The 12,500-nt window shown below is 31.2% G+C and overlaps 1 protein-coding gene and 1 pseudogene across 4 annotated transcripts in view; both read left to right on the top strand.

Annotated features, from left to right (window-relative positions):
- Positions 1 to 12,500, top strand: part of LOC145261195 (laminin subunit alpha-like) — a 469,749-nt gene that overhangs the window by 129,689 nt on the left and 327,560 nt on the right. For all 4 annotated transcript variants that reach the window (XM_080119517.1, XM_080119518.1, XM_080119516.1 and 1 more), the window contains exons 8-9: positions 656 to 834; positions 3,275 to 3,412. In XM_080119517.1, the coding sequence (XP_079975643.1) occupies positions 656 to 834; positions 3,275 to 3,412 (317 nt within the window). The remainder of the gene's footprint in view (positions 1 to 655; positions 835 to 3,274; positions 3,413 to 12,500) is intronic.
- LOC145261313 (5S ribosomal RNA) lies at positions 7,815 to 7,933 on the top strand (annotated as a pseudogene).

The raw sequence follows: 12,500 nt of genomic DNA, 5'->3' as shown, positions 1-12,500 counted from the left end.
CAACGAGCAAAAAAAAAAAATGAAAAAAAAAAGGAAGATGGTTTGACTTTTGAACTTCGTAATTTCACAGGAGCAGCAGCGAGGTTTTCGTATATTCACAGGATTTGTGGACTCTGTAGTGTTATCATAGAACTACTTTCATACGCGTAACAAGGAAATCATGGCGTATGAATATTGATGTAAACCGCCTAGTACATATCGTATTCGGCAACACGTACCTTCAATCTCTCTTCCTATGTAAAATATGTAATAAAGTTCTATATCAAATAAACCACAACTTGGTTATCAATTACTTATAATAACAAACATAAACTAACGACAGACTCTTTTGTACTTTTTCTCTCAGGGATACAATCCTGGCCCCCAATGAAAGATTAAGTTGAAAAAATACAAATTCAAATGAATGTAATTTTACAGGGAGATAACTTTGCAAGGGAGGTAACTTTGAAGAGAAATAATTTTGGGACATAATATTTAGGGGAGATAACTTCCTATGATTTATATGAATAAAATAAAAGGTTTTCATTTCGTGGGTAACCTGAGTGCACACACACACACGCACACACACACACACACACACACACACACACACACACACACACAGAGTAAAATCTACTGCGAGAAAATTTGTGTTTTCGTTTGTCTTTGATTCCAGATGCAATGTTGGTTATTATAATTTCCCGCGCTGTATTCCATGCGATTGCAACCAGAATGCAACCAACACTAATGCCTGCCAACTTCCCAGGAACGGACAATGTCCATGTAAAGCTGGATTTGGTGGTAAATACTGCAGACAATGCTCTCGTGGATATTACAACTACCCACAATGTCAGCGTAAGTGGGAAAGATTTTTTTCCTTTACTTAAGAAAAGTGTCTGATTATTATTTATTTATTTTTATTTATTTTTTTTTAACAAATCGGCTAGTCCATTTGTTATAAAGGGAAGGGGGCGAAATTGTTAGAACGGATAGTTTGCTGCTGTTTTACAATTTGTCACTGCGCAGAGGGAGACAATTCTCGTTTACTAAGAGATTTGTTCATTTTTTTTTATCTCATAAGTTAGGACGTTAATTAATTAATTTTTTTTTTTTTAATCAAAACATTAAAAAAAAGAAAGCTGTGACAATTTTTTTTTAATCTAACAAAGTTCACAACATTAATAATACAAAATGTAGTCTTTACGCGACTATTAAGAGAAAACCAACGAACCTACGATATTTTTATTAGATGAAATCATTTAAAAAAGATGTTCGGCAACTTTTTTTTTTCTTCTTAATTAAAAAGTAATTGTTATGGTAAGGTTTTTAAAAAATATAGTTTTTAACCTTAAAAAAAATACAAGGAATGAAACTCTTTAATAAAAAAATGATGAAACTTTTAAAGCTGCGGCGACTTTTTTTTTTTTTTTTTTTTTACTGTAGCAAAGCTTATAAATACCACGAACATCTAGTTTTTAACGTTACAAACAATGAAAATACGACGACAATTGTAGAGGAATTGTAATTTTTATTAAACAAAAACTGCGATTTATTATTTATATTAAAACATGGATGGTGGTGTTTATTAATATTATAAGCTTTGTTTAGTAACAAAGAAGAAGAAGAAGAAGAAGAAGAAGAAGAAGAAGAAGAAGAAGAAGAAGCCGCTGCAGCCTTTTAATCATTGCATTTAATCTCTTATTAAGTTGTGAAAAATGTAGGAAAAGTTGATGCAGCTTCTTTTTTAAATGTTTTCATCGAATGAAAATATTGTCGGTTCGTTGGTTTTAATGTCGTAAATTATGATACAAAAACAAACGATTTTCTTAATAGATGTGTAAAGACTATATCTTGTATTATTAATGTTATCAACTTTGTTTACAATTCCTGCTAGACTTTGAAATTCCCTTCCGGGTTCCTGCTTCCCTAACTGTACTGACATGCAGAAGTTCAAGTGAACAGTTCAAGTAAACAGAGATATTACTGCTCAACTCCCTACATAGTACCCCTGAAACTTATGTGCCATATAATAATCCCCTACATCAAAGTGGCACTGTACCTTGTTTGGGGTGAAAATACAATTAAAAAAATCATCATTACTCTAATCATAATCTTATTATCATAATAATCATAATAATAATAATAATAATCATAATAATACTACTAATAATAATGATGATAATAATAATAATAATAATGATAATAATCATAATAATCATAATGATAATAATAATAATCCTGATAATAATAATAATAATAATCATAATAATCATAATGATAATAATAATAATAATAATAATAATGATAATAATAATAATCCTGATAATAACCATAATAATAATAATAATAATAATCATAATCATAATAATGATAATAATAATAATAATAATAATAATAATAATAATCATAATCATAATAATAATAATAATAATAATAATAATAATGATAATAATAATAATGATAATAATGATAATAATAATAATCATAATAATGATAATAATAATAATCATAATAATAATAATAATAATAATCATAATAATAATAATAATAATGATAATAATAATAATAATCCTGATAATAATAATCATAATAATGATAATAATAATAATAATCCTGATAATAATAATCATAATAATGATAATAATAATAATAATAATAATAATAGAACCCCTAATCATAAAAGTACTGAACAAACTACATCAGCTCACAAATAATAAACAAATAATAAAGAAATAATCTTATGTTGGATATTGAGTCACAGACAAACCCAAAATTAAAAAAAAAAAAAATATGATCAAAATAACAAACTTTTTGAAAGAGAAAAAACCTATTCACCAAAATATAAACTAACTTCTCAACACACCAAAATTTCCACAAAATCTGCATAACCTTAAATGACCATAAAAAGGTTGATCATAGAAAGGCTAATAGGTCGTAAAGCACAAACAAACAAACTTATTATCATCAGTAGGGCTAGGACAACAGCATATTCTTTTCATTGTTTTGACTCTCGAGTGTGTATCCGTTGATATCTTATATGCTTTTAGAGTGATGTGGTTCTCAGTTGATTAACTGTGTCGAATATATACTCGAGAGTCAAAGCAATGAAAAGAATATGCTGTTGTCAGAGCCTTTAATCATAATCATAACCTTCTCATCATCACTATAATCATAACCTTCTCATCATCACTATAATCATAACCTTCTCATCATCACTATAATCATAACCTTCTCATCATCACTATAATACCATGTTTACATTTGCTAATTCATTGTAATTCATCTTGTTCTTCAGGTTGCCGGTGTAACCGCATTGGGTCCCGTAATAATGAATGCAATTCCAGGACTGGCAAGTGTTACTGCCAATCTGCCTTCTCTGGTTCTTCCTGTGAACAGTGTGCCGTTGGCTACTATGCTTTCCCCACGTGTAACTGTAAGTACAACAGTCAGGTAACACCCCCCCCCGGCCTTGACGCAGACGATCCTGCAGCTCCCTGCTCCCCCAAATTCCAACCCTTCATCCGGTTTGCGTTAGCCAACTAACAAAAAGTAGGAATTACTGGTTTGGCGTCTGCTGTGAGCATGAAAGACAGCAGACTATGTGTTTATTGTATTTTATTAATTTTTTTTTTTTTTTTTGTAGGACGTCTTCGTCTTGGCATGAATCGATTTTATTTATTTTTTGTATGGTTTGCTTGGCTTGTTCTGCTCTGGTATGTAGACTTATCAAGAAAAAAAAATATGGACCCTTGAAGTGAATTGATTTAAATGAGAAAGAATTGAGGTTACATCATATACAAGTTTTGTCGATTGCTATATTTTTTATACTAAACATGAATTAACCAATGTTTGTTTCCCTCAGCCTTTTCTACCTATATATTTTACTAGCACATAAGCAACATTGAGTGCATAAAAGGAACGTTGCAGTTGTGAATGTGTGGGTGTTCAAAAATGCTCTATTAATTAGCCTTAATTGAGATCAGGAGAAATGTGGCTAGCTAGAAAATCGATTTTGTATCCAACTTTGCTCTTGTGCAGAGTCCAGTAAACAGGAAGGTTGATATATTGAAAGTTGGCTACCCTTTTGGGAGACAGTCAAAGATGCCAGAGTAAAGGGCTGTCTTGAAGGGCTAAAAGGTAAGATTGGCCCAAACAAATCCACACTAACGTAATGTACTTGCAACAACCCTTATCCCTGAGTGGCTTCCGGGCCTTGATAAGTGGTGATCACTTTGTAAAAAAAAAAATTTTTTAAAAACTGTAAGAAAGAGTGAGAAAAAACGTGGATCATGTATAAATGATGAAATCAGGGAAGTTAAGAGGTTTTTCTAAATTGTGAGATTTTGACGAGGAAGCATGTCGTGTAGATGCATGAGAATGAACTCTTAAAAAGAATAAAAGTTTCTCTTTGCTTATTGCCCCCCCTCCCCCGACAAAAAGAGGGTGGACCTGTAAATTCACCCTTGTCTGTTCGTCTGTTTGTCCGGTCATCTGTCTGTACTCTTCTCAATAACGACGCCTTGGAATATTTTGAAATTTTGCACAAACAGTAAACATGGTACGAGTAAAAAAGTAACAAAACGGATTTTCTGGGAAAATTCCGGTTGCCTCTCTAAGGGTGCCTTTCGGGTTAAAATGACTAAAATTGACACTTTTGTACTTATTAAAAAAATTGATGCCTTGGATTTTTATAAAACTTTCTAAAAAGTTGTAACTGACTGATTTCTATATAATTTTGTTTGTCTGTACTTCGTGATAACTCTTGGGTATGCACCAGGGGCTCTTTTATGTCTAATAAAAACACTCCATTTTTGGGACTATTTTACTATATTTGTCCAAACTTTTCTGTGTATATCTATTTAGCAGTTTTGCATGGTGCTGAACTCAAATTTAAATATGTTAAGACCTTGGGAACTTTTGTGGCTAAATGGTGGGGGGGGGCAAATCATAGATTAGTCATTTCTTTTATTTTTCTTTTTTTTGCATAATGAAGAACTCAAATTTACATGTGTTAAGGTCTAAAACTGCACCGTTTGTTCATTTTCACCAGGATTTGACGTCCCCTGGGGACTTTGGGGGCTAAATGGGGGACTATGCATGCTTCACTTGTTTGTTCTAGTTTTTGAATTTAAATTGAATCTAATTGATCCTGTGTCCATGAGATAATGATGTTGTATATGGTGTAACCTCAAATCATTTTATGTTCACTTGACTTTATTAAAAGGTTATATTATTATATTCTAAAAACAAAGGGTTTCTTTTTTTTGTTCAAACAATTCTAAAAAATAAAAAAAAAATAGAATAACTATCTCTGTTAAATAATTACATTTTTTTTTTTAATGGGAACTATTTATTTTTTGTGTGATTGAAATAATTATAACTTTGAAATCATGATTCTATTTTTTAATTTAAACTTTTAAAAATATTTTAAAAAAATTATTAGGTTTAAAATTTAAAGAATACTAAAAAAAAATGTAATGCCAACTTTTAAATAAAATTATTTTTGATTTAGTATCAAAAAATTAATTTAAAACATTTTTAATCGATTATGTAAGGATTTTTTTTAAATCTCAAATTAAATGAAAAATAAAAAATGTAATTAAAAATTTTTTAAATTTTAATTACATTTACCAAACTTTTAAATTAAAAATATGTTATTTAAAAACAAATTTTCCAATTTAAAATTTAAATAACTTTTGAAAAAAAGTTTTTTAATATTTTATTTAAATTTTAAAACAATAAATTTAAAAATAAATGTCAAGGGTGTGAGTTCCATTATAGAAACATTGATTTAGTTTGAATAAAATAAAATATGCATCAAGTGTGCTTGAAAGCCAAATTACAACGTAATATTAGGAAAATAAACAAATATATATTTTAGTTGTTTGAAATTAATAATTTATAAACTCCGAAATATATTTTGAATTAAAAATAAATGTTTAATTCAAAATTTAAAAAGATAATTCAGAATAAAAACATTAAAATTGATTTTTTTTTTAATTTTAAAAAATAAAAAATGAATTTGAAAACAGTGTTTTTAATTTTATGTGAATGACTTTTTAAAGAAATTTTAAACGATTCTTTTCAAATTAATAATTAATTAAAAAGCAAATTTTTAAATCTTGATATTGAGGAATGTTTTGAAATGTAAAATTAAATCTTAAAGTAAAAATTTCAAGTTACACTTAAAAAACCAAAAAAAAACCATAAAATATTTTCGTATGCATTGAATTGCATCATCAACTTCAGATATCCATGTCTTTGAGGGATATATTTTTAATTTGGCAAAAAATTCACACCAAAAAATTAGGCACAAGGCCACTCAAAAATTGAGGAAGCGAGGGGGGGTTATATTGTCATCCTCATACCTTTGCTTGTCTATACTAATCCAAGCTAAAGTTTTCATTCACCATAATATCGCAAACCCAGTGAGGGTCGTCCTATTTAAGATTCCCAAATCACATCGTTTTTTTTACGCTTTTTTTAATTAAAAAATATATATTTTATGTAAGAGATCAAATTCTATAAAAGGACGGTTTATTGAAATTTCATTCATGTCTTTAATGGCTAAAAAATGGTTAGCACCTCAATCATGATATCCAACCGCTCGTGTTTTTCACTTTTTGGTCCCAGACAACAACAGACAAGACAGAAGGCCGGCATTACAAGAGAAGCGAAACGCCGGTAAACCCATCTCGAAGCACAGGCAAAAAAGAGCATCATATTACAGGTGCCCACCGTGCGCCCTGCGTACGACGTGGCCCAAACTAAAAGTCTATTGTAAGTATGGTAGTAAGACGGTAGCATGAAATTGGTAGCAACTAACCACGGTACGACATGGTTTTTTAGAATGGAAAAAAGTATCTTGCTAATACAAAAAGCACACCTCCCCCCCCCTCCCCTCAACCAAAATGATAAAAAAATTTAAAAAAGCAATAATAATCATGATCATAGTTTCGGCTAAAGTATACCGTGGCATTCACTCTTCTACATTATAAATTAAAAACGCATTTTTATTTTTATAAATGACTCAGTCACCCCCATCTCACGGCAATATGAACGGTGCATATGTAATTTAGCAATGACATTAAAAAAACGATGATAAAGAAAAATCTCTATGATCTACGTGACTGTTATGGAATGAAGTTTCCATTAAAAAAAAATTATTTAATTTGATTAAGTATTTTTTTTTTTTTTTTCTACAGAGGAAAATCAAATTTTAGTGAGGACGATCCCAACAGCAGCCATATTGGAAATTTGAAGAGCGGTGTCCGCAGGGGAAATAACTCTATCTAATTCTTAAAGTTTACCAAAACGTACATCAAGTTCTAATTATTTTATTGATAAATTTTTTAACGATATTTTGAAAGGAAAAAATAAAAAGCCGAAAGACGAAAGGAATAACTAAAATTATTCATAACCGTAAAAATAATGTCATCAAATTTTGACAAACTTAAAAAAATTAGATGCCACATATTATTTTATTCGTCGTTTCATTGAATTGTATAAACTGACTAAAGAACTTATCAGAGACCCATATAAATCCATAAGAAAAATACATTGATTCTTGTTTCAATAACATTCTTTTTCTTGGTCTGATGAGGTGGGTCTTTTTGAACTGGGACTCCACTGAAACATGTATGCACATATGTAACCAACAATAATAAACAGACTATATAACTGCTCTATCCTCCATTGAGCATGCTTTAATAAGCATACGGGTTTTATTGGGTTTACATCTAGGAAACCAGTCTATACAACAAATATATATATATATATATATATATATATATATATATATATATATATATATATATATATATATATATATATATATATACGGCATAGTCACATTGACACACCGGTTCCCGTCAGATCACCGAAGTTAAGCAATGTTGAGCCTGGTCATTACTAAAATGGGTGACCAATTTGGGAATTCCAGGCGCTGTATGTAGGAGGACGTCGACACATCCCTGCAAGAGTTGCAAAAACCTAACGTCGTCATCTCCCCTAATGGGGATATACATGCGACTGTGGACCACTTGTGAATTTCATACTCTCATGAAACTTTCTCCTTCGGAGGAAGCCGGTTAAACCTGCCAAAACGATTCTTTTAATTATCTTTGTTTTGATTTTCTTTAAAACAAAATCTTCCACTGCAGGTAGTAATAATAAGATAATAAATATTTATTGATTTTAAAGTACCAGTAACGCTAAAATGTATAGAAAATTAGGAAGTGTATAACTAAATATTTAGAGATTTATGAAGAATCGAAATCGGTAATCGTATCAGAATTGTGAATTTAGTGTGGAATTGGGAAAATATTGAAATCGTCCCATCACTCATATACATGTATGTATATATATATATCCAAAGGACGAATGAACTCTTTTCTGGGTCAACGGCCAACTAGCACCGTGTATATTTGTGTGTGTGTATATGTGTATTGGGGTGGAGAGGGCTCCCGTAAGCCGTGGTGAAGGCAACCTTTCTAGGAGAAGCAAATTTCTGATTTAAAAAACCATAAAGCGTGAGACCAGTACCCGCATTAAGCTGGTCTGCAGTTTAATTTGTTGCTGGCTATCTTGCTCTTGCTTGTTGCTGGATCTCAACATTCTGAACCGAGAGAGAGACTTAGCTGTCGTACAAAGCTAAGACTCTGTAACATCATCTTTGTATAGATACTCCCTCAGGCATTTGGGCTCATGGATTTTAAATGTCTGAGGGAGTGGCACTCGTCTGACAAGACGTTGCAATCATCATAATCATCATATATATATATATATATCCTGTAATCACCAATCAAAATAAAAAAAAAACGAAACATCAAGACTATAATTTGTGATTATCAGAACATATCAGAGCTGAGAATATAGAACCCTCACCGATTTTTTAAAATATTGCAGAGATCCAGAAAATTTATAAAAGCCTTCTCAAATTTTTTTTCTGATAAATATCGTTCAGGGTTCATTTGACAAGAATTTACATAAAAAACAATTTTCTTTAAGCATTTTTTTTAGGATCCATACAAATCGATGACCAGTACCGATCTGAAAACGCAATCAATGTAAACATTGTTGTGATCTGCAACAACCCGACACTGGCCGGTGATGAGAGATAGAATTCAGAATTCAGTGATTTGTTATAATCTTGTAACTTAAGTAATCAGAAGAATTTAAAAAAAATAAAACATCTCATTTTTAGAGGAGTTGAATGATGTCATGGTATACTTTAGCCATATTTTCCTTAAAGTCTTGTACATATGCAGCAGCCTGTGTGTGTGTGCGCGCGCGCGCACACACACACACACACACACACACACACACACACACACACACACACACACACACACACACACACACACACACACACTCTCTCTCTCTCTCTCTCTCTCTCTTTTGTTCTTTGTTGTCTGACAATAACAATACCGACTACATTCCTAAAATGTCCTTCAGATGTTGTAGTTCAAATTATCATTATCCATCTTATCGAGGCATAGTTGAGAAATCAAGAAGAAATAAAGACCTGGAAAAGATGGATTATAAATAATAATATTTTTTTATATATTTATTAACTATTCAAAAAAAATTATCATCGGGCTGTCTGAAGATATTGGTTTCGTGACCTAAAATTCACCAAACATTAATGTTCTCCGTTTTTGTTTTTTTTTTTCATTTCCTTCACGAAACTCACTCATGTTCAGCAAAGTCAAAGGCAAAATCAAGTTTTACTCTACAAAACAACTAAACCAAGCTCCATGAATAAATAGTTGAAAATATAAAGAACTTGAAGCATAAAAACGTTTTCCAAAATTACTGGATTCAGCATTAAATAACTCAGAAAAAGATTGATATGTCGGAAAACAAAACCACAACGATGATGACCACCACCACCATCATCATCATCATTATTTAGATTAATGCCATGATGAAATAAAAGATAAACATATGTGCTCACTGAGAAATTCACAAAAAAGGGAGAATATTTAAACTTACATGACGTGAGTCATATTATTTGGATTCTTTGAATTACTGTTCTCATTTTGAGTGTTATTTTCATAACGTTTCGATAGATGTAACCTCCAACCTTCTTCAGGTGTATCTTGTCAAACTTGGGAATCTTTCTGTTAAACTTGGGAATATGCATGGAATTTTTGAACGGAATGCTTTATTTAATCCACGGATGGTAGCAAGCTCTTGTTCCGTCAGCCATGACTGGGTAGACATTTTAAGTAATTTGCAATCATATAGCTAACGGAACGAGGACTTGCTACCCCCTTCCCGTGGATTAAATAAAGAGTTCTGTTCCAAATTACATGCAAGTTTGACAGAAAGATTCCTAGGTTCAATAGAAAGTTCGACAATATACACCTAAAGAAGGCCGGAGGTTGCATCAACCGAAACGTTATGAAAATGACACTCAAGGTGAGAACAGTAGTCTGAATAATCCAAATAACACAAATAATTAATCCTCATCTCAAAAATGCAGAACTATATGACATGAAATGTCTGCCTGAGAATATACATATCCTGGCAGCATTTTGTCAACATAAACAAACTCTTGTGGCAAAAGGGAAACCCCAAGATGACTAGAGGCCTTCCTTAGCAGTAAAAGCTTGTCACACTTCATCAATTCATGTCAAACATGGTGACATTTTATGTGCTAGATGGCTGTTGACCTTACAAATTAATTATTCCTTCCAACTTCTTTTTAGCTAGGAAGAGTTTTCTCCCTTAGAACCAAATAGTCCCCCACATTTAAGGACGTTTACAAATACATGTACGTATATATATATATATATATATATATATATATATATATATATATATATATATATATATATATATACCCAATTATCAATATGCTACATAGAAAAATGCGAGCATGAAAAGTAATATGATTAGCATTAAAGTTAGAAAAGTAAAAGGACTAGTTGTTAAAACTGGAAAAGAAAAGGACAAAATATTCTAGTAAAAAATATAATAAGTTTATAACTTCAAATATTGCAGCATTAAGAATATTTTTTTTTTAATTCAATTTAACATTGTATAATCAATTTTTAATGCTGCAGTTATAAATTTTGTCTTTCTCTTTTCCAGTTTTAACAACTAGTCCTTTTACTTTTCTAAGTTTAATCTTACCCATATTACTTTTCATGCTCACATTTTTCTATGTAATCCATGATTTTTCCAGGCTTTGCTCTGTCAACAATTCATAAAAAAATTTATTACCAACTTATCAAATAAAAAAAAAACCTAATTAAGTAAATAAATAGTCAGCGGCGAGCGAAGGCGAACGATCGGTTAGTGATTGAGCACAGCGATGGTGAATTATCAGCGACAGTACAGCTGAGTGACAGATTGGAACAACAGTGAATTATTAGCGACAGTAGTAACTGAATCAATGTAATTATGGTGACAAGGCGAACAACATGGGCGCGCAATGAATGAAAACATTGCAATGAGGGCAAACAGATTTGGTTGCTATGGTAACCAACAGCCAATCAGAAAAATGCGCCTCTCCGTTACTTACATATTCTGAGAACTTTTGAATACCAGTAAGGAAAAATATATAAATGCTTGTATCTTTGGTCTATTCATTTCTTGCTTGTTGATGTGTAGGAATACAAAATGTCTTAAAAAAACAAAACTTTTTTCTAAAAGGACAAATTAATGAAGAGTACGTGTGGATGGCGGTAATAACAGAAGAAGAAAGCATATGATTAATGGATGAAAAAATATTTGTGTGTCCATCCCAATATTTTCACACTTAAAGTCATCAGTAACCTGAGTGGCATTATAGCCATTTTTCTAAACCTGAGTAGACCATAAAATGTTCAAATGTATACACACACACACACACACACACACACACACACCTAAATACACATACACACATATCTATCTATCTATCTATCTATCTATCTATCTATATATATAATATATATATATATGATGGACTCTCCCGTCAATTTCGACGTATGAGCTTCTGCCACCACAACAAAGTTGCTTGGAAATCCACACATGATTTGTTTATAATGTTGAAGGCTTTATGTAGAATCAACCACACTTTGTGGTATAACTGCTAACCTTTGTCGGTGCAGACGACTGCCACAGTACAGAGTATACCATAAACCGCAGGTTTTTAGATCAGTTTCCTCCTAGATACACGTCTTAACAAAGACTGGGAGTGCATCTCTCCCAGTAAATTAATGCACCTCCAAATACCAACCTACAAATTTCTACAACTCGGCGTGATACATATAGCGCCTAGCCTTCCCAAATGGTATTTATCTGGTACTGACTAGGCTCAACGTTGCTTAATTTCTGTGATCTTGTGATATATATATATATATATATATATATATATATATATATATATATATATACTAGCAGTTCAGCCTGGCTTTACTCGGACCCTAAGTACTGTTCATAACTTTATGTGCATATTTATATATATATATTAAAAAGTTTGATTCATGTCCAGGTAACCTATATCTAAAATTTCAAATGTTTAGACT

The sequence above is a fragment of the Euprymna scolopes genome, chromosome 37 (genome assembly GCF_053919585.1).
Source record: "Euprymna scolopes isolate OS-2025 chromosome 37, ASM5391958v1, whole genome shotgun sequence".
NCBI classification, from domain to species: Eukaryota; Metazoa; Mollusca; class Cephalopoda; order Sepiida; family Sepiolidae; genus Euprymna; species Euprymna scolopes.
The sequence above is the reverse complement of the archived record's forward strand: the minus strand, read 5'-3'. Positions and strand labels throughout refer to the sequence as shown.